Source organism: Convolutriloba macropyga, chromosome 2 (assembly GCF_964194025.1).
Source record: "Convolutriloba macropyga chromosome 2, txConMacr16.3, whole genome shotgun sequence".
NCBI lineage: Eukaryota > Metazoa > Xenacoelomorpha > Acoela > Convolutidae > Convolutriloba > Convolutriloba macropyga.
In genome coordinates this window covers 42,042,441-42,065,775 of record NC_134469.1, presented here as the reverse complement: position 1 = coordinate 42,065,775, position 23,335 = coordinate 42,042,441, and the positions used below count along the sequence as shown (strand labels likewise).

The following is a 23,335-nucleotide window of genomic DNA, read 5'->3' as shown; positions in this document are numbered from 1 at the left end:
TGTTAAAAGTGTTACTTCGGCTGTTTAACCTTGATAACTGCTCGAAAAATACAAAATTATGAAAATACCCTGCAAATGAATTGTTCATTTTCGACTTTCTGATTTTTGCGCGATGGAATTTGCTCCCGTTTAGAAGTCGGGTGGCTGACTTATTTCAGTGTGATTTGTCAGTATTGGGGCTAAGTAACACTGCAACACAGAACAAAGATATCATTAATTTTTTTTTCAATGAAAATTTTTCTTAGAAAGCAATCAATGGTTACCGTAGACCAATTAAGACAACAAAATACATTCAGCACTTAAACAAATGCATGGAATTTTCAATACTGACCCAGAAAGTGATCACATAAAAAATCAAAACAGACCTCAAACGCAAAAGTAGAAAAACAGGCCAAGAACCGACAAGTCGTGGTTCAAATCCAAACTTTCTTTAAGAAAACCACGATAAGACAATAATTAGCCTCATTATAGCTTCAGGGTTACTAAAACATGTAAATTTCGAAAAGGTTAACATAATTGTGCGAAAATTAACAAAGTGAAATGTTACAAAAACTTAAACCTGAATAGCTGCTAAAAAAACGTAATTTTTAACATGTTTTTTTTAGTTTTGCGCTCTACGCTGGACGGGCTTTCTAGTGATGCCACTCACACTCACAGTAACTAAAAAAACCAATTATGCATTTTGATCTTCCTTCCATCAAGTGGTGTGGGAACAATAATTTTAAGTCCTCGAAAAGGTCTGATTACATTAAAAGAACCGTCCAAGTTTCCTGAAGGCTATTTAAGCTGCGGTGTTTCTAATGGCTCTAGAAAAAAATTTTAATAAGTAAGGTAATTTTTTCCTCAAACGCAAAAGTAGAAAAAACAGGCCAAGGACCGAAAAGTCGTGGTTCAAATCCAAACCTCTTCCGTTAAGAAAACTACGATAAGACAATAATTAGCCTCATTATCGTTTCAGGGTTACTCAAACATGTACATTTTGAAAAGGTTAACATAATTGTGCGAAAATTAACGAAGTGAAATTTTACAAAAATTTAAACCCGGATAGCTGCTAAAAAAACGTAATTTTGAAAAGGTTTTTTAGTTGTGCGCTCTACGCTGGACGGGCTTTCTAATGATGCCACTCAGACTCACAGTAACTAAAAAACCCAGTTATGCATTTTGATCTTCCTTTCATCAAGTGGTGTGGAAAGAATAATTTTAAATCCTCGGAAAGGTCTGATTATATTGAAAGAACTGTCCAAATTTCCTGAAGGCTATATAAGTTGCGGTGTTTCTAATGGCTCTAGAAATAATTTTTCAAATAAGTAATGTAATTTTGTTTCAAAAAGTGTGAAAAGTGTTACTTCGGCTGTTTAACCTTGATAACTGCTCGAAAAATACAAAATTATGAAAATACCCTGCAAATGAATTGTTCATTTTCGACTTTCTGATTTTTGCGCGATGGAATTTGCTCCCGTTTAGAAGTCGGGTGGCTGACTTATTTCAGTATGATTTGTCAGTATTGGGGCTAAGTAACACTGCAACACAGAACAAAGATATCATTAATTTTTTTTTCAATGAAAATTTTTCTTAGAAAGCAATCAATAGTTACCGTAGACCAATTAAGACAACAAAATACATTCAGCACTTAAACAAATGCATGGAATTTTCAATACTGACCCAGAAAGTGATCACATAAAAAATCAAAACAGACCTCAAACGCAAAAGTAGAAAAACAGGCCAAGAACCGACAAGTCGTGGTTCAAATCCAAACTTTCTTTAAGAAAACCACGATAAGACAATAATTAGCCTCATTATAGCTTCAGGGTTACTAAAACATGTAAATTTCGAAAAGGTTAACATAATTGTGCGAAAATTAACAAAGTGAAATGTTACAAAAACTTAAACCTGAATAGCTGCTAAAAAAACGTAATTTTTAACATGTTTTTTTTAGTTTTGCGCTCTACGCTGGACGGGCTTTCTAGTGATGCCACTCACACTCACAGTAACTAAAAAAACCAATTATGCATTTTGATCTTCCTTCCATCAAGTGGTGTGGGAACAATAATTTTAAGTCCTCGAAAAGGTCTGATTATATTAAAAGAACCGTCCAAGTTTCCTGAAGGCTATTTAAGCTGCGGTGTTTCTAATGGCTCTAGAAAAAAATTTTAATAAGTAAGGTAATTTTTTCCTCAAACGCAAAAGTAGAAAAAACAGGCCAAGGACCGAAAAGTCGTGGTTCAAATCCAAACTTCTTCCGTTAAGAAAACTACGATAAGACAATAATTAGCCTCATTATCCCTGCAGGGTTACTAAAACATGTAAATATTGAAAAGGTTAACATAATTGTGCGAAGTTTAACAAAGTGAAATGTTCCAAAAATTTAAATCTCGATAGCTGCTCGAAAAAAACGTAATTTTGAAAAGTTTTTTTAGTTGTGCGCTCTACGCTGAACGGTCTTTCTAATGATGCCACTCACACTGACAGTAACTAAAAAACCCAGTGGTGCATTTTGTTCTTTCTTCCATCAATGGGTGTGGGAACTATAATTTTAAGTCTTAGAAAAGGTCTGATTATATTGGAAGAACTGTCAAAGTTTTTCGTTTAAATTTCCTGAAGGCAATTTGAGCTGCGATGTTTCTAATGGCTCTAGAAATAAATTTTCAATAAATTTTTTTAGTTTTATTTCAAAAAGTGTGAAGTGTTGTTTTGGCTGTTTAACCTCGATAACTGCTCGAAAAATACAAAATTCTGAAAATGTTTTTCGAAGGAATTGTTCACGTTGGACTTTCTGATTTTTGCGCGATGGAATTTGCTCCCGTTTAGAAGTTGGGTGGCTGACTTATTTCAGTGTGATTTGTCAGTATTGGGGCTTAGTAACACTGCAACACAGAACAAAGATATCATTAATTTTTTTTTCAATGAAAATTTTTCTTAGAAAGCAATCAATAGTTACCGTAGACCAATTAAGACAACAAAATACATTCAGCACTTAAACAAATGCATGGAATTTTCAATACTGACCCAGAAAGTGATCACATAAAAAATCAAAACAGACCTCAAACGCAAAAGTAGAAAAACAGGCCAAGAACCGAAAAGTCGTGGTTCAAATCCAAACTTTCTTTAAGAAAACCACGATAAGACAATAATTAGCCTCATTATAGCTTCAGGGTTACTAAAACATGTAAATTTCGAAAAGGTTAACATAATTGTGCGAAAATTAACAAAGTGAAATGTTACAAAAACTTAAACCTGAATAGCTGCTAAAAAAACGTAATTTTTAACAAGTTTTTTTTTAATTTTGCGCTCTACGCTGGACGGGCTTTCTAGTGATGCCACTCACACTCACAGTAACTAAAAAAACCAATTATGCGTTTTGATCTTCCTTCCATCAAGTGGTGTGGGAACAATAATTTTAAGTCCTCGAAAAGGTCTGATTATATTAAAAGAACCGTCCAAGTTTCCTGAAGGCTATTTAAGCTGCGGTGTTTCTAATGGCTCTAGAAAAAATTTTTAATAAGTAAGGTAATTTTCTCAAACGCAAAAGTAGAAAAAACAGGCCAAGGACCGAAAAGTCGTGGTTCAAATCCAAACCTCTTCCGTCAAGAAAACTACGATAAGACAATAATTAGCCTCATTATCCCTGCAGGGTTACTAAAACATGTAAATATTGAAAAGGTTAACATAATTGTGCGAAGTTTAACAAAGTGAAATGTTCCAAAAATTTAAATCTCGATAGCTGCTCGAAAAAAACGTAATTTTGAAAAGGTTTTTTAGTTGTGCGCTCTACGCTGAACGGTCTTTCTAATGATGCCACTCACACTGACAGTAACTAAAAAACCCAGTGGTGCATTTTGTTCTTTCAATTGGTGTGGGAACTATAATTTTAAGTCTTAGAAAAGGTCTGATTATATTGGAAGAACTGTCAAAGTTTTTCGTTTAAATTTCCTGAAGGCAATTTGAGCTGCGATGTTTCTAATGGCTCTAGAAATAAATTTTCAATAAATTTTTTTAGTTTTATTTCAAAAAGTGTGAAGTGTTGTTTTGGCTGTTTAACCTCTATAACTGCTCGAAAAATACAAAATTCTGAAAATCTTTTTCGAAGGAATTGTTCACGTTGGACTTTCTGATTTTTGCGCGATGGAAATTGCTCTCATTTAGATGTTGAGTGGCTGGCTTAACTCGTGGTATTCTATTGCTGTAAGACTAAATAATAATGCACCACTCTTATTTTTCCACTCAAATCTTTGTAGTTGTCTAAAATAAGTGCCAATAACACCCTTTGAAGTCCCTTAGTGAGTTTATACAAGTTACTGAAGCATCCCACGCCCGCTAGTTGTGCGCCCACCTGTCATACGGGAGAAATGCGTACAACTTCAGTCGGTTTATGGTTTTTGTCTCATATTATTCAACGGAACTGTTAAACACGAGATTCTTTAATTCTGGTTTTGGATTATAAAAAGTAGATAAATGATTATCCTTTCATAATAAATAGTAATTTCGACCCATTTTTTCCCGTTAAAAATACTCTTATTTCGAAACTGTTTATTTCTTAATAGCCTGATATATAATTTAAAAAAGTTTCAACAGTTGAAATCATTAAAAGTTTCAGACTACAGTTAAATAATTTGAAGAGAAATTAACTTTCCAAGTATGGCAATGTTAGGATAGTCAACTTGTTTTTACTATATTCTAAAGCATACGGTTCTGCTTGCTTGTTTGCTGAGCTAAATGTCAGGAGATTATTGATTTCAAGCGTTTTTTTTGTTAGCGGATCTTCGCCTTTTCTTTTTCTGATCTAATTTGGGAATAGAGTTCTTGCAAAGAGAAGTATATTTAAATATTAAACGGCAGCACCTAACTATATCAAAACGGAATGCGGAGGCGGGTCTCATGGGATGAAAATGGAAACTCTATAGCCCTGTCATTTTGTCTGTTGTCTGAGAATAGATAGCTATATGAAGGGAAAATCTATTGGATCTTACCTTGAACAATTTATTGAAATAGCGTAAAAATGAATTAAAAATGAAATTGCTGAAAAGCGTTTTATTTTTTTCCTTATTGAATTTTGCAGCGTTTTTGCTATCAATTTTCAAATAACCGCAACAATAGTCAATGAAATGACGTTAGTAAATGAAATACTTTATGGTGAGAACGCGAGTGACAAAGAAAATTAAATTTATCAGTCAAAACTTTGAAAACTTTGAATTTCAATTTAGATTCCATTTAAACCTCGACAATAATTTATCTGTCTAATGAATTTGTTCAGCTATTTACCTTTCTCTTTTCATTATTATAATAGTTATGAAAGACCATTAAAACACTATTAAATTAAAACCCTAATTTGAAATTTAAAGTTTTAAATTTTAAATCTAATTGATAGTTCTAAACTTTGTACAAAACTTACATTTCTGGCTATGATACTATTTCTCGTGGGCTAGTTTTTGCGCTGAGAATCAAATCTTGATACTTTTGACTACCAGAAATTGGTTAAGACTTAGGTTCTTAATTTGGAGACTTAATTAAGATTCCACATTTAAGAACATTCAAGTGTATCAAGATTCGTTTTTGCTTTGCAACTAATGACAAGGAGTCGTTTCCAGAAAGATAAGAAAAACTAGGCTAAACACAATCGTTATGCATTGTGAATGTTGGTTAGCATCAGTTTTTGAACTTCAAGATTCTGAGGAATGAAAGAACCTTTTTTCGTGATTGTTTTGGCCTGCCAGAATGCTTTTATGCTAGCATTGGAAATTCAACTTGTATTACTACTGCTCTGAAAAACTAACGAAGGGCGTAATTTCTTTCGTAGTTTTGTTTATTTTTTTGTTTCAAAAATAAACATTTAACATTACATAATTGAGTTTTTGTTAATTTCTGGTCAACCAGTATGATGGCATCCCAATTGGCTCGTCTCAAGAGATATTTTAAAAAAATTTGCCGTGGATAAAGTAGCGTCCGTTGACCATTTGGCCGTTTTCGGCAGAATTTCGATAAAAAAGTATAAACTGCATTCTTTCATAGCTCACTTTCTAGCAGATGGACCACAAAGGGGCCCTTTTCGCTTAAGAAACGATTGAAGACTAGGAACTTGTTATGAAACTAATTTATTTCAGCAATAAGGTAGTTGATAAATTTGTGTTCAGTGTCGTTTGCAAACTGGATACCTTTCGCAATTTCCAATGGCATGTATATCGATCGGTGACCTAACCGAAAGAACCATCTGGAGAAAATAGTACCAAACCCTTTACCACCAAGCTGAGATCAGAAAAATATTTTGTAGTATTCCGAAAGCACAACTTGCTGATCAGTGTATTACTGGTGAGTATTGGAAGCTGATCACTACTTTCTATTAACTAATTTAAATCAATATGTCCCACGCCATTGCTCAATGCATCGATGTTGATATCAATCTGTTATCTGCATTAATTTGATTTTATGTTTAGGCAAATTACAGAAGACCTCTATGATCTCGTTATTTGTCCACTTGTTTGTAAATCTTTAAGTAGCAACGAAATTAATTCTTTGTTGCATTGTTAACCGACTTGTGGAACTGTTTTACAGATTTGATTGAAGTGAGTGACCATGTCATCCTCAGGAAGCGATGGAAGTGATGATGAGGAAGATTACGAGGTTGAGAAGATCACTGGACACAAAAGACAAGACAACGAGTATGTCTACAAGGTAGTTATTGTCAGTATGCTTCCTCGAATTTCATGAGATGGGGATTCGTGTATCAAGGGTCTATAGTCTCAATACAGGCTATGAGTTTTAGTCATTAATACTTTGCTAAATAGCTGCAATAGCTCCCGCTCTTAGAGGAGTTGAGGTCAATTAAAGATATTTCAATCTAATTTAAGGTTGTTTGAGGGCAGCTTTACAGAACAGAAGTCGATATTTCAAATTGCTATTATGTTATTATTGTCAGTGTTATTATAAATCGATACAGACGTCACTAACTTGAATATAAACTTTGTTTTTGGAAATTTTTTGGATCTCATGTTTCCTTTGAATTTTGAGACACAGATCTATGGAGCTATCGCAGCTATTTTTTGACAGTCTGGCAGCTGTTTTATATGTTCTTGGAGTGGTAGAAAGCTCATTCTTTATCATGACCTATACTCAAGTGTTATCATTTAAAATAATAAATTTTGATTAATCTTATAAGAACAGATATTTTTTATGCAGAACAAATTTAAACTTTGGTTATGATTATTTGATCTCAATAATGTAAAACATATGGTCATATGCTTCAACGTTGCTGTTACTAAAATTGGAGTAGCGCTTCTGAATACTTTTTCTTACCAGTTCTCTATGCTTACGTTGTGTTATTAACGCCTTAAAAGTGCAACAATTATTCTTTTGCTTGTGCTGCATGTGGTAAACAAAATGTAAATGAAACCGTATGTCGAAGAACTTTAATAGTTTTTTTTAAGTGTACTGCAAATGTTGGTCTTTAAATCAATGTGAGAATTGAAAACCATCAAAATCATAGGCTGGTAAAGTGGTTTATAGAGAACGAATTTTAACTCAAACAAAAAGTTTGACTTGACTCTATGAAGCATGCAATGTTAAACTATATAAAGCTTTTGAAGAGATTCGGAAAGGAGGAAGAACCAGCCGATGTGAGCCTCAGAGTGATATCATATCTGCAGAACCAATCAATATGAATTTGCGCGGCTTTCGCAACAACTTTTGAAGAGGTGCTTTTTTCGAACTGTTATTTCCCACCTACCCAACTAAATATTTCCTCTCCATCAAACTATTACACAAATTTTTTTTATAAAAAATTTCGATTCACAGTTATTGAATTTTCTATGGACTTTTCCGTTCTTTCGGAGATTTGTGATCTTTAATTTCTCTTGTTCGCAATTTATATGCCTGAATTTCAATTCATGGCAGGTTGCTGCAGAAAATGGAAGCGAATATTGCGCCAAAATTAGGATCATTTTAATGGCCGCGAAGCGATAGCGAGGCTGTTGTTGGTTTCATCGTGGTGTTGTTTGCAATCCAAAGGGGCACACCGTCTTTTGAGATCTTTTCATACTTTTTGATATCAATGAGAAGTGAAATTAGGTTTGATGTCAATGAGAAGTCTTTGGCGATTTCAGTAACGCTAGAATAGTAAAGCGAAGTAGCCATGAAGTGCAGTTTTTTCAAACTACCGTTGAAGTGGAATGACAAATGATTTTTGACCCAGTTTTTGTTTTTGAGAGTGAATTTTCTCCCCGTACGGCAATTTGACTTCTTTTTTTAGTGTTTAATAGCCGCCCTCATCTTCTCAGCCGGCTATTATAGCGCTCCTATTTTTTTTTCCTTCGTCGAATAAAAAAATGTTTCGCTTTACCTCATTTTGCCGCTTTTTCAAAATTTTGCGTGATATATTTTGACTTCTCTAGGCTAGTTTCTCTCTTCTCTCATTCTGCTAAAAGTGATTTTGAACATCAGTTGCTCAGCAAAGCAATTCAAAATGAACAGAGTCAGTATAAAAAATTGAAGTCAGAATCAGAAACGGGATAAACCCATAAAGCCCAATTTTAGATGCCCGCTTTTTGAACGTAGTTCCTATAAGTCTTAGTTACCATCTCTAATGCTTATTGGTATTGATAGTAGCCCCTGTAGCCTCTCTCTAAGAAACAGAAGTACGTTATGTTCAACTACGAAATGCCATCAAAATAAATCGGACTTAAAAAATTTTTTTGTACAAAAATCTTTTTTTTTTCAATATCTATTCTTTCAATCCCAATCATGCTTATTGGAATCAACGAGGGCTATTTTCCGGCATTCTGCCGGGTATGTTTAGTAGTCGCAATCGACGGCTATTATTTGGGCTCTCTCCTTTGTTTAGAAATCGCTTTACCTTTTAACGTTTTTCGTTTCACATAAGTCACGATTTTCACGTTTGACTCGTGACTTTTCTCACTCACTGTTTCAACTGAATTGATTATGAATTCTGTTGCATTTTATTACGCAATGTGAATACGGTCAAAGTCAAAAGAGCAAAATCAAAGGAAACACGATAAACTGATGAAGCCCGGTCATTAAGTCAAAGTGCATTAGGTTATCAATTTTCATTAGAGCGATTGCTTGCTGACATTAGTATTAAACTTATTGGCTTTCAATTTAGAAGCTGACTTAAGTAATAGTTTTAGAATCTATTTGAAACTGCAGACAGAATTAGAACAGTTTCTGAAACTTAGGAAAAATTCTGTCAATTTATGTCTTTCTTTTCTGTCGCAAACCCGAGGTGCGTTTCAACGGCGGCTATTTTCCGGCAATCTGCCGGCTATGTTTTTCACTTGAGTTTTATTAATATAATAAGGAAATCTACTTTTGTATTCATTTACAGTTTAATGAATCCTTCAATGATCAGCTTCTTTTTTTGCGATTTCGACATTTTTTGTAATCAATTATTGAATTTTTGTTTGCCTAATTTTGTCTGTTGTGTTATCAATTAGTCTCCTTAATGATTGGTCTCATCAATTGCTAATGAAGCATAAGTGATTCTAATAAATGGATCGAGGTCATTGCTATTGGTTTTTAGGACGCTGAGACTACTGTTTTTAGGACGCTGTTTCCATCTTTTTTAAAAGTTTTTTTTATTTTTGCCCGTTTACCTGGTTGAATTTTGTTTTTTCACTGTAGTCTCATTATTCACAGGTGTCATCGGTTGATATTGAGGCTGAGTTGAATATAAATTTTTGTCTCATTTCAATGATACGGATTTATGATGACTTTCACACCAATTTGTGTTCCCCGTTTTTGTTGTTCGTTTTTTTGTCTGCGAACGTAGTCACATTAATCACAGGTCTCCTTGGTTGCTAGGAGGTATAGGTTATTAATACTTGATGGCTTGAGTTCATAGCAGTGATGTTTATGAAATTGACGCTCGTAGTTTTCAAACAATATTTGTAGATTTGATTGTTGCCCCCTTTTTGTATGTTCCTTTCACCTACACTCAGTAATAAGAGTTAGCATTGGCCTCTTAGTGCAGCGTACTGTTGGTCATATTAGCGTCTGTTTTAAATGATGTTTTATTAGCTTAGATACCTGGTTTTTGAAAGTTATTTTGTGAATGTTTAAATCTTTCATGTTCTATTATCCCTTTTTTGCCTAATGGATTTAAAAATGTTAAACGATGTAGCTTTATGATTTTTGGCGATTAATGATTTCAGTATTTGTTTGTGTTTGTTGTTATTGACACCACTAATTTTGAAGTGTGTTCTGATTTTTTTAAAAAAATTCTCCTTTGTCTCAACTTTTTGTCATTGATTTGCTCCAGGTTGCTGAATGGTATACTAACACTGTGAACGTGTTATGTCAATAGTTATATAAATAGTTGTTATTGATTATTTCTACAGCACTAGTTTTCCGAAAAAGACTTTTTGTTTCACAGTTTTTGCGCATTAAGGATCGTTTGTTTTGTTGACTGTCGAAATTTGATGTTGCTAGACAAGTGTTGCTGTTGGGATCATTAATGAGTTAATTCAATTCTTCGGATCGTAATTAAGTATTTTCCCTGCAATATTTCTCCAATTCTTTGTGTTCTTTATTTTTTGTTACAACCCTTTTGAATTTCAAGCCATTTTAGAGTATTTTGCGTCTGCTTTGAATTTCAATCCATATACGTGTTTTTGCGGCTTTTTGACATTGATATGGAGTACTGACTAGTTTTGTGACGTGAAATTTGTTCGTGCAGCTCTTATTGACTAGGTCAGGTGAAGTTTTACTTAGCCTCTCATGTGCTGTAGTTCAAGTTTTGTTCATTTTTTGGGAAAAGTATTTTATTGTTGGTTAAATTTGGTTAATATTTTGATTTTAGCTCGTTCGATTGACTGTAATGTTAGCCTTTTTGCTCATAATTATTTATCTATATCAGTTTTGTTTATGGTTTTTGGGAAATGTCTATTTTAACAATGTAAATTTTGGGAAATGTCAATTTTAACAATGTAAATTTTGCTATGTAAATTTGTCCTCCGTCCAGAGATTTTGCAATATAATGTCAGAGCATTTTTGGAGCTTGTTTTGCAGTATTAGCAGAGCTACTAATGGCTCAAAAATCAGTCAGTTCCCTTTTGCAATTTTTGGTCATTAAGACGTTGTGGATTATGTTTACTGGTCTTGTGGGGTCAGTTTCGCCGCAACTACCGCTCGTTCACTCTGTAAAGGTCAATTTTGATATGAAGGTTGGGCTAACCCTCATCACCGTGTTGTACTCCCTCTTAGCCAGTGAGGCTCTTGCCCTCAAGCTATGCTCGCTACTTCCAGCAAACAAAGTTTAGTCAGTTATTTTTTGAATATTGTATTTCAAGAATGGTAATATTTGATTTTTTGAGTTAGTTTGCTGAATCTTTTTATTTTCTTCTTTTTGATCGCATTCGTTGCTCTCGTTAAATCAAATTTTCTTGCGAGTTGACGACTCAATTTTCTTAATCAAACATACTTTGAGAGGTTTGGCTTCAAGAGGCTGCCACTTAAGGTTACTTCATTACACTCCCTTAGAAAACATCATAAAAGAGTTCTTGTTATGAGGTCTTATATTTAAGAATTCGTTTTTTTCCGCTGCCGTTTTTTCAGCTGCTTTTGCTCATATTTACTGTTATGAATGTATGTCATTTTTGCATACTATTTTGGAGAGCTTTGAGCTATCTGTTGGCGCTGTTCTTAGATCATCATTTAATCAGACCATCTTGAAATACTTGATCATTTTCCCGTAGTTTCTTGCGCTTTTTCTGTTAATGCTTGGCGAGTGGCAGAAAAGAGTCTGTTAAAGAATAAAATTTAAAAGTTTGAACTAAGTTTAGTTTGTGCTGGAATCTGAGATGATAAATATGACAAATTATAGGTACGCTGGAAGAACTATGGCAAGGACCAGGACACTTGGGAGCCGCAATCAAATCTGGACAATTGTCAACGGGCAATTGATGAGTACTGGGCGAGAAGGAATGCAGATAAGGAGAAAAAACGTTTGGAAGAGGGTGGAGTTGGAGGAGTACAGACTACGTCGGCTGCCTCCACAACCACATCTAGTTGGTCAAAACTTCAAATATTCATTGAAGCGTCTTCGTATCATACTCCTTTGTCTCAGCACATACTTCAACCTAATCTTTCAATTTATTGTTTATTCTTCAATATTTTTTCTGTGCTTCAAAAAATTTAGTAGATCAGCAGCAGACAGTTTAGAGAGACATTGAATCTCTACGCGACTTGACATCTTAATTATGTTGATCACAGATTTTTAGCTCAGTTTCTCTATAAAAATTGTGATAGCTGGGAGAAACGGGGCTATTATTGGTCCCCTTAGTTTTTCTCTTCAGTTTGTTCCCAGCTTAAAGTTCGACCCTCTTACTCAAGCGCATCATGTGTCTTCTGACGCTTGGCACTGAATGTGTTCTTAACGCCTATTTTTCATACAGTTCGTATCCATGTATTTATTAAGGTTCATTATCAAAGTGTGAAACGAGTATTATCGGTAATTATTGTAATTAAGCTGTCTATAGATAGAGGTAATTTGAAAAGATACCACGAGGGCATTAGTCATCACTAATTCAGTGTCCGCTTCTACTTCAGTGTCGGGAGCTTCGAAAACAATGGACCAGCCAATTAAAGAATCTGACGTGGTAAAGCCAAAGGTGGACTCTATTGTTGATAAAAAGCCATCTCCAGTTAAAGAGAAGAAAGCTGAAAAAGACGAGCTCACCAACTTCCCAACTGCGACAACAGCCGAAAAGACTGAGTCATGGACTGCAGACACTGTGAAACTCATGACAGGCAAAGACCCCGACGATGGTGAAAAGCCGAAAGTAAAGTGAGTTGAAATGTGTGTGCTTAAGGAATTGTAACGAATTGTAGTTTTTCGACCTCTCATTGAAAAATTTCACCAGCTTTTGGTTTGTATAACAATAATACGCAAGAAACACATAAAATTGAGAGGATCAGCTTAATCAAAATTTCGACAGAGCTCCCTTGGCATTTAAAATTGTATTTTGAAATCTCTGAAACAGAAATTTTAAAAAATCGAAAATGGTGTTACGATAAAAAACAATCCGAATTGGTAACAATGATCACCTGCTAACTATGGAAACGACACTGTGATCCTAAAAAATTGCAGAAAGGTTTTCAATAGCCGCACTGCAATAGCTTGGGCTATTATTGGCCTTCTCTTGGTTTTTTTATAATTCAAAGAATTTGAATTGTATTGGGGCGCTGTTTTTCTTTAAGATCTGCTCTCATATTTTAATGATTTTTGAAGTCAAATTGGAGTAGTGATTTTGATCACGCCGAAACAGGAAGTGGAGAGAAGTGATTGGTTTTGCGGCGTGAAATTTTTTCGCTCTAATTTTAAAGTAGAGTGCGAAAACGGTGTTTGAACAAAAATTCGGTTTCTCGGTAGTGGTTTTTTGTTCACATGCGGCGATTTCACTCTGATGTTAACTGTTTTTTCAATTTTTTGGATCGGATTTTTCTAATTGGTTTTCCCAATCCAGTCATAGTTCGTTCTAGGTCTATTTTTTTGTTAGAATCAAACTTACATTTCTCGCTGGTGGTTTTTTGTTCTCGCTAGCGGCATTTTGACTTTGATTCCAATTCACTCAGTCCGTTCTAGTTCTAGTTTATTGTTTAGGCGGTGAAAAATCTTTGAATTGTACGTCAGGACTTGTCCTGCTGTTTATTTTATTTCGTCGTCAAGATTTTTGTTGCGACCATATGACGTCAAATTTGTTTTTTATTTTCATGATTTTTGAAGTCAAATTGGAGTAGTGATTTTGGTCGCGCCGAAACAGGAAGTTGAGCGAAAAGGCAAGTTGTTTTGGGGCGTGAATTTTTTTTTGCTCTGATTTTAATGTCGAGAAAGAAAACAGTTTTTGAACAAAAACAACTACATTAAATCTGCGTTTTGTTCATTCATTCATGCAATTTCGACTGAACTGCATGCGTGACGTCAATTTTCGCGTTTTTTTTTCGCGTGATCATTTTTTTGGTCACACTTGGCTTACGTGGCTTACGAACTGCATGCGTGACGTCAATTTTCGAGTTTTTTTTTCGCGTGATCATTTTTTTGGTCACACTTGGCTTACCTCACTCTCAAAAATGACTTCCTCACGTTGAAATTGAAGAGATGAGGTCAAATGGGTATTTGTCACTCTAACTGAAGGGTATTTGAGAGCAGCTAATAGAGGCAGAAAACACTTGTACAGATTTTTAATCAAAATGTAACATATCATCCTTTAATGAAAACACAAATTTATTTCGTCCGTCTTCTTTACTGTTTTTTATCGCTCTCAAACGAAGTTTGTAGCAATTATATTAGTCCTGTCGGTCTTTTTTTATGCGATTTATTGCTCGGCCGATTTTTGGTCTAACGCTTTCAACTTTCCGTCCTCAAAAACGGGATAAACAGGTAGCGCTCAGTGGGCACTAAGCGCTTTTGGAGCCTTTCAGCTCTGTTTCTGATCAAACTGTTTTGGAGACTTATGGTGTGAAGGGCGGTTCTTGGAGATTGAGGACCCCTCCACTGTTGACTCCCCACTTTTGCCCCCACCCCCGCGCTGTTACCCCCCATCACACTGTTGCACCAACTTTTTTCAAGCTTTATGAAAATGTTTGATATTTTTTAATTTTTTATCAGTTCTAGGTGTCAAGGAGCCTCCTCTTGGTTTTCATAATAGGTTACTGAATACTTTTTAGTGGTAATGGTATGAATGGTTACAATATTTTACCATCATGAATTATAGCATTTTTTTGACAAATCGTGCAGTTTCAATTTTTTTGAAGTTTATTTTTCCTTACTCCAGTCTTCAAACCCAGGGGCCAAAAAACCTAAGAGGTTTGATAAGCTACTGACAAGTTTTCATTGGCCATGGAAAAGTTTTGCAGCTTTGTAATGTCCCAATTCTTTATAGATTTTTTTCAGCCTCAAGAGCCAAGGAACCTCCTCTAGGGTTTGAAAATAGGTTACTGTAAAATTTCTAGATGTAATGGAATGTCTTGAAAGATTTTAATACCAGGAATTGTAGCATTTTTTGACAATTATTGCCAGTTTTTAAAATTTTTGACATTTCTAGTCTTTATTTAGGTTATTTGAACCTCAAGGGCCAGAAAACTTCCGTTGGGGTTTAATAATAGTTTACTGGAAAATTTTTGATGCTCTTGGATTAATTTTCTAATTTTCATTATCACAATTTTTTGAAATTTTTTTTACAAAACCTGCATTCTTTTTGATGTTAAATATTTTATCACGTTCTAAGTCTATGGATCTTTAAGAGCCAGTGAAACTATTTCAGGCTTGAAACAGTTATACCGGAGAGTCTCTCGAGACAATGAAATGGTTCTTAAGATATAAAATATCTTGAATTTCAGCAAGGTTTTTTTTTAAATTTGCAATTGTTTGCAAAATTTGTTAATAGCCGCCCTCATCTTCTCAGCCGGCTATTATAGCGCTCCTATTTTTTTTTTTTTCGTCGAATAAAAAAATGTTTCGCTTTACCTCATTTTGCCGCTTTTTCAACATTTTGCGTGAAATCTTTTTGACTTCTCTAGGCTAGTTTCTCTCTTCTCTCATTCTGCTAAAAGTGATTTTGAACATCAGTTGCTCAGCAAAGCAATTCAAAATGAACAGAGTCAGTAAAAAAAATTGAAGTCAGAAAAAGAAACGGGATAAACCCATAAAGCCCAATTTTAGATGCCCGCTATTTGAACGTCGGTCCTATAAGTCTTAGTTACCATCTCTAATGCTTATTGGTATTGATAGTAAACCTGTGGCCTCTCTCTAAGAAACAGAAGTATGTTCAACTACGAAATGCCATCACAAAAAAAATCGGACTTAAAAAATGTTTTTGTACAAAAAATCTCTTTTTTTCAATATCTTCTATTCTTTCAATCCTAATCATGCTTATTTGAATCAACGGCGGCTATTTTCCGGCAATCTGCCGGGTATGTTTGTCCTTTTCCTAATGTTGAAAATGTCTGTATTTAATTTTACCTTTTTTCATTTTTCTATATGATTTATTTACTAATAAGGCTAGAAAACTAGAAGTTCCAGAGTCGAATCCCGTCATGGAAAATATTCCTATCTTTTTCTCTCTGTGGGTTGGGTTTTCTTTCCTTCTCGTTCTCGTTCATGTTTTATCTCTCACTGTATTTCTCTCTCTCTCTTGTTGATTCCGCAATTCAGCTGCTGTTGTGGCGTAAGGTCATCATCTCTGATCCTCATTAACAATCAGTTATAGTAGAAATGTTTTTTTTTACCATAAATGATTTAACAGGCACTTTTTAGGAAATCATTTTTAATTGCTCTCATAGGCAATATGTAGCAAATATAATAATCCTGTTTGTCGCTCTGATGCAATTTTTTGTCTAAACCATTTGGCTTTTGTCTTCAGAAACGGGATAAAGAAATAGCACCCAGTTTGCATAAAGTTCTCTTAGAGCCGTTCAGCCCACTAGTCTTCTAGTATGCGATTAACAGAAACTGTTTGGGAGACTTACTTAAGGTGTGAAGGGGGTTCTTAGAAACTGATTCCACACCCCCACACAACCACCGCCCTCACGTCTGTCCCCCAATCCGCTTTTGCCCCCCCCCAGTGCGGTGCACCCCGCTGCGCTCACCTTACACCCCTTCAAGTATCCTAAAGCTAGCCTCGCTAAACCGTTGCTAGCTACTGACCAAGCCAACCGGTCGTTTGAGAGCAATTAGCCCGACGCTAGTCGGTTATGTTTTTGAGACTGCAGATCTACAAAGCTATTGCGGCTATTTTCTGCCAATCTGCAAGCTATGTTTGTAAAAGAGGAAGATGCAGCTATTGCCATTTTCGAGATATAGTGGAATAATTGAGTTGAATTATTTTGGTGCATCCTGAAGGTGTCAAGCTGAACATGCAAAATTGATAATATGCGACAGAAAAAATTTTCTGATTGTTCTATATTGCAATTTTCAGAAATGAATTGTTTGTTGTCGCTGAAAAACTTAGATTCAGACAATATTATTGAGTAAAAGAGAACTTTTGTACATCATGCTGGCAGCAATTGGACTGTGGATTTCCACTAGGATCAGTTTTTGGCCCACTCTTTTTCTCGATATACATCATTGGCCTTCCAGACGTGTGCCATGTCTTCAAATTTTTCTTTGCCAATGATACCAATTAAATAGCATGCAATTTGATTCTGAATCAATACAGAAAGGATGCAAAGCCGACAAGTTGTCCCGTAACCTTGAAAGTAGTTGCCCACTGAATATTAGAATAGGTAACAGTGCATCCAGTGCCATTAGTTCTTTTTTTTAAACTAATTGATTTCTGCAATTATTTGTTTAAATGAACTGAAATTCACATCGTACTTTGAGGAAGTGAAAAATAAATAGTCTTTTCAGTGCTGAATTTCGTCAAAATTAAGCATATTCCATAGTGTTTCGCCATAATTTTATCCATCAAATATTAAGTCCGTAAAGCGTTTCGACGTGGGTGCGTCAATTTTAGCAGCCTTAAACCTCTTATACTTTTGCAGAAAAAAGTTATGATTCTTGTTGTTCTTCAAGTACAACAAAAATGGCATTCATCTTTTTGAGAACTATAAGATCCTAACTGCTCACCAATTGCATGCATAGGATCTTTTAGAATTTTTCATAAAATTGCTTATATAATGTAGACTGATACATATTTCAAGGTTTTGGTTTCCTATGAATCTCGATCAGTCTCGATCGAACAGAATTTGTTGAGATACTGAGGTGTCAAACTGTTCATTTTAATGGAAAATAATATTCTACCTTCAAATCAGCATCAGCTCTCTGATATCTTGTTTGTTATTTTGGTGCACAGGATTAGAGATAACTTCATTTTATGGAATAAACTGTTTTCTCTTGATTAAATCCTCTGGTTCACCTTCCAAAGGTATTTTTGTTTCAGGTAAAAAAGTGATATGACAATGGTTCAACATGCTCTTACCACGATCTTTTTAAAGGGTTTAAAAAATTGGTCAAAAATTGAATATCTCTTTAAATTTGTTTAAACTTTTTTAATTGCTCTTGAACGCATTTCATAGCAATTATTGTAAACGTGTGTGTCTTTTTTATGTAAATTTTTTGCTTGACAATTTTGTGATTTTCTTCTAGAACATTCTTTGACTTCTCAAGTGACTTTTTCACGCTTTCGTTCATCATTTTTGAGTGATCTCTAGTGCTCCGAAGTAAAGCTTGTTGCTAATATAAAATCGGCTGAAGCATATGAAAATTAAGTGACTCGTAGCGTAGTGAGTGCGGGTGGACATGATCGGCCTTCCAGACGTGTGCCATGTCTTCAAATTGTTCTTTGCCAATGATACCAATTAAATAGCATGCAATTTGATTCTGAATCAACACAGAAAGGATGCAAAGCCGGCAAGTTGTCCCGTAACCTTGAAAGTAGTTGCCCCCTGAATATTAGAATAGGTAACAGTATATCCAGTGCCAATAGTTCTTTTGTTTGTAAACTAAATGATTTCTGGAATTATTTGTTTAAATGAACTGAAATTCACATCGTACTTTGAGGAAGTGAAAATTTTTTTATCTGGTCACAATTTTTTATGGTTCCAAGTCAATTTGGAGCGACGTTTTTAGTCTCGCCGAAACACTGGTTAGGCGTGAAATTTTGTCACATAAAATTTGAAGTAGAACCTGAAAACGGTGTTCGAACGAAAGCTTGCCGTCTCGGTTGTGGTGTTTTGCTCACTTGCGGCAATTTGGCTCTGGTTTGCAGTTTTGTTTATTAGTTTTTTCTGAATGGTCTGTGCAATAATCCAACCAGTATTACGCTAATAGTCCTCCACTTTGAAGCTGAATTTGCCATTTTTTCAATCTAATTAAATTGCGGTTAGAAATAGAAAACTTTTTAACACGCCATTTTTATGAATCTAAAGAAACTGGGCCAAGTTAGAACACCTTTGAAAACTTGGAAAAGAATAGGTTGTCTTTAAGTTTTCTCCTGAATAATTTTATCAAAGTGCCATATCAAAGTTTACTGCTTATCAGTATGAGTATTGAGTTTGTAGTCCTCCAATTTAGGGGTTGAATTCACCTTATATATGGGGTCTAATGAAACTGCGAAACAAATTAGAAAACTTCATGACACTTGGAACAAAATGGCCCCCCAATTTTTCTCGTCTTTTTTTGTATAGACGCACAGCGATAGCTCGGCTATTATTGAACTCTTCTTGGTTTTTAGGAACCAAAGCTTCGGAATGTTTTGGTGTGGTCTTTAATTTAAGATCTTGTTCAGACTTCGGCTTGTTCACGTCAGTGAGAGGTCAAATTAGGGTGGTGATTTTAATCAGGTTGGAGTAGTAAAGGAAGCAAAACAGGAGTAGGCTTGAGACATTTTTTTCAAAGTAATTTTAAAGTGGAGTGAGAAGTTGGTGTTTCAACAATTTTTAGGCTTTCTAAATCAAATTTTCTCACGTGCGGCGATTTGACTGCTGTTTTCAATGTTTCGTCTGTTGATTGCTATTATTATGATATCTATGTTTGCTGATGGCACCTATTTGTAATTGATTGAAGTCATTGCCGGGAAACTATTGCGTTTTTAACTTTGAATTCTTTTGTCATAAAATATTTTAGAAAATTCAATTTTTGCCCCTTTTTAATATCTTTTGTCTTGTCGCCTGAAAGCAATAATGGCAGTATAATTGGTTGCTAATGAGTCATAATTGAATCTAATTAGGTGTTTGCGTTAATGGTTAGCGGTTTGCAAGACTTTGACACTGTTTGTTCTGAACATATTTTAATGAGTTTTTTAAGTTTTGAGTTGTAGTCTTTTTCGTATCATTGTTTTGTCTCATTAAGGACATGTCTCTCAGGTTGCTAATATCAAGTATTTTAGTCATTTTTATTATTTCTGTTCAAAGTTAATTCTTTTATGACTAATACTATCATTTTTTACTTTGAATTATTGAGCTTTTGAGCTTTTTTTATTGCTCTCAAACGAAGTTTGTAGCAATTATTTTAGTCCTGTCAATCTTTATGCAATTTTTTGTCGGGCCCATTTGACTTTTCTTTCTCAAAACCGTGAAAAACAGGTAGCGCTCAGCGGGCATTGTGATCTCTTAGAGCCTTTCAGTTGTTTCAGCTCAAACGGTTTTGGAGACTCACGGTGTGAAGGGCGGTTCTTACAGGTTGAAGACCCCCACTTTTGGACCACACTTACCCCACCCCGCGGTGTTGCCCCCGACGTTTCCTCTCCAGCGAATCTAGCTACTGACGAGCAACCGCGCTCTAAAAACCCGCGAAATATTAATAATTTTCACAATTTTGAATCTTTTTTAAAATGTTTCTTTTCCATTTGTGCCTCCCAGCTTAGTGGGTGCTATTTGCACTCCCCAGACCCTCGTGACATATTTTTAAATGAGGATTTACTCTGTAATGGCACGTGCTCTGTCTCTAGGGGGAGCTTAAAGTACTGGGGGGGCACAAACGGAAAGGATCCAAAACTTTTTGTCATTTTTTGCGTTTTGTCTTCACAAATTTTTATGGTTCGAAGTCAATTTGGAGCGATGTTTTTAGTCTCGCCGAAACACTGGTTAGGTGTGAAATTTTGTCACACAAAATTTGAAGTAGAACCTGAAACCGGTGTTCGAACGAAAGCTTGTCTCGGTTGTGGTGTTTTGCTCACTTGCGGCAATTTGGCTCTGGTTTGCAGTTTTATGTTTTAGTTTTTTTTCTGAATGGTCTTTGCAATAATCCAACCAGTATTACGCTAATAGTCCTCCACTTTGAAGCTGAATTTGCCTTTTTTCAATCTAATTGAATTGCGGTTAGAAATAGAAAACTTTTTAACACGCCATTTTTATTGAATCTAAAGAAACTGGGCCAAGTTAGAACACCTTTGAAAACTTGGAAAAGAATAGGTTGTCTTTAAGTTTTCTCCTGAATAATGTTATCAAAGTGTCATATCAAAGTTTACTGCTTATCAGTATGAGTATCGAGTTTGTAGTCCTCCAATTTAGGGGTTGAATTCACCTTATATATGGGGTCTAATGAAACTGCGAAACAAATTAGAAAACTTCATGACACTTGGAACAAAATGGGTCCCCAATTTTTCTCGTCTTTTTTTGTATAGACGCACAGCGATAGCTCGGCTATTATTGAACTCTTCTTGGTTTTTACGAACCAAAGCTTCGGATTGTTTTTGTGTGGTCTTTATTTTAAGATCTGTTCAGACTTCGGCTTGTTCACGTCAGTGAGAGGTCAAATCAGGGGGGTGATTTTAATCAGGCTGGAGTAGTAAAGGAAGCAAAACAGGAGTAGGCTTGAGACATTTTTTTCAAAGTAATTTTAAAGTGGAGTGAGAAGTTGGTGTTTCAACAAGTTTTAGGCTTTCTAAATCAAATTTTCTCACGTGCGGCAATTTGACTGCTATTTTCAATGTTTCGTCTGTTGATTGCTATTATTATGATATCTATGTTTGCTGATGGCACCTATTTGTAATTGATTGAAGTCATTGCCGGGAAACTATTGCGTTTTTAAATTTGAATTCTTTTGTCATAAAATATAGAAAATTCAATTTTTGCCCCTTTTTAATATCTATTGTCTTGTCGCCTGAAAGCAATAATGGCAGTATACTTATGGAAAGGATCCAAAACTTTTTTGTCATTTTTTGCGTTTTGTCAGCTCTAGGTGTCAAGGAACTTACACTAGGGTTTAATAATAGGTTACTGCCTAGCTTAGTGGTAATAGAATGGTTTCAACATTTTTAACATCGCAAAATTTCGAATTCTTTTTAAAAAAAGTGAATTTTCATATTTTTCCTTAGTTTTGGGTTTGATAGTAAGTTACTGAAATTTTTTTGGCCATGGAATAGTTTTCAACTTTTTAATGTCCCAAATTTTAGCATCTTCTGATAAAACTTACGTTTTTTACAAGGTTGAAAATTTAGGTTATTTTTTAGTTTTCTCCAGCCTCAAGAGCCAAGAAACCTCCACTGGGTTTTGACAATTGGTTACTGTATAGTTTCTAGATTTGATGGAATGTTTTCCTAGATTAACATCACGAATTGTAGCATTTTTTGATAATTCAGAAAAACGAGTTGTAGCAAAATAATTCAGAAAACTTCCGTTAGGATTTGATGAAGGAATTTATTTTGGCCATGGATTTATTTTCAACTTTTTAATATCACAATTTTTTGCAATTTAAATACATTTCTCTATTATATCTAGAAATAATGCAGATTAAACCCCAGAAGTGAATCCCTGGCTCATGAGACTGGAGAAATCTAAAAAAATGACCAAAAAGTTTTAAAAAAATTGACAAATTTTTTGCAATTTTTGTCAATTTTTTTAACTCTTTTTGGTCATTTTTTTTTAGATTTCTCCAGTCTCATGAGCCAGGGATTCACTTCTGGGGTTTAATCTGCATTATTTCTAGATAAAATAGAGAAATGTATTTTAATAGCACGATTTTAAGCATTTTTTCAAATATATTGGCAATTTTTTCAAGTTTTTTTTGTAACTTTTTGTTTTTTTAAGGTTTCTCGGGCGCTGGGGGTCTCTTCCAGAGACCGATATTTGCTGCTGCATAGTTGTATAGTTTCTAGAGTTAATTGAGTGGTAATCAATAGTTTAATGACTCAATTTTTTTGCAATTTTGTGATAAAATTTTATTTTTTTTTCGAAGTTTTGGGAAAATTTTTATAATGTTCCAATTGTATGGATCTTTATGAGCCGGCGAAACTACTTATGGCTTGAAATATGGTTACGGAATAGTCTGTTGAGAAAATGAAATATTTTTGAAGATTTTAATTAAAGTCTTGATTTTTAGCAAAATTTTGCTAAAATTTGCAATTAATTTCAAAATTTAACTATCATTACTGGCCAACAAAGTTTTTAAAGTCTTGCGGATGGGCGATTTGACAGAACTGTATAGATAGAATATTGTTTTGAACTTTTTTTACTGCGAAATCTGGAAACTTTTAAATTTTACAGTTATGTTTTATTTGATTCAATTACTAACAAGGCTAGAAAACTAAAAGTTGCAGTCGAATCCCATCATGGAAATTATTCCTAGCTCTCAATCACTCTGTCTGTTCGTGTTTATTTCTTTCTCTTTCTCGTTCACGTTTTATCTCTTACACACTCTCTCTCCTTAACTCTTTTTGTTGATGCAGCATTTCAGCTGCTGTTATGTGCCATGACGTCATATTTTATCCTCATTAACTATAAATTATACTAGAACTGTTTTATCGTAAGTGACTTAAATGGCACTTCTTAGGAAGTCATTGTTAATTTCTCTCAAACTCAGTTTGTTGCAATTATTCAAATCCTGTTTGTCACTTGACCGATTTTTGGTCTGACCTATTCGCCTTTTCGTGCTCAGAAAAGGGATAAAGAGGTA

General features: G+C 34.7%; 1 protein-coding gene across 2 annotated transcripts in view; it reads left to right on the top strand.

Moving 5' to 3' along the window:
• Positions 1–23,335, top strand: part of LOC142358676 (uncharacterized) — a 207,122-nt gene that overhangs the window by 132,457 nt on the left and 51,330 nt on the right. For both annotated transcript variants that reach the window (XM_075410177.1, XM_075410176.1), the window contains exons 2-4: positions 6,545–6,666; positions 11,828–12,011; positions 12,553–12,790. In XM_075410177.1, coding sequence (XP_075266292.1) covers positions 6,568–6,666; positions 11,828–12,011; positions 12,553–12,790 — 521 coding nt within the window. In that variant the 5' untranslated portion in view covers positions 6,545–6,567. The remainder of the gene's footprint in view (positions 1–6,544; positions 6,667–11,827; positions 12,012–12,552; positions 12,791–23,335) is intronic.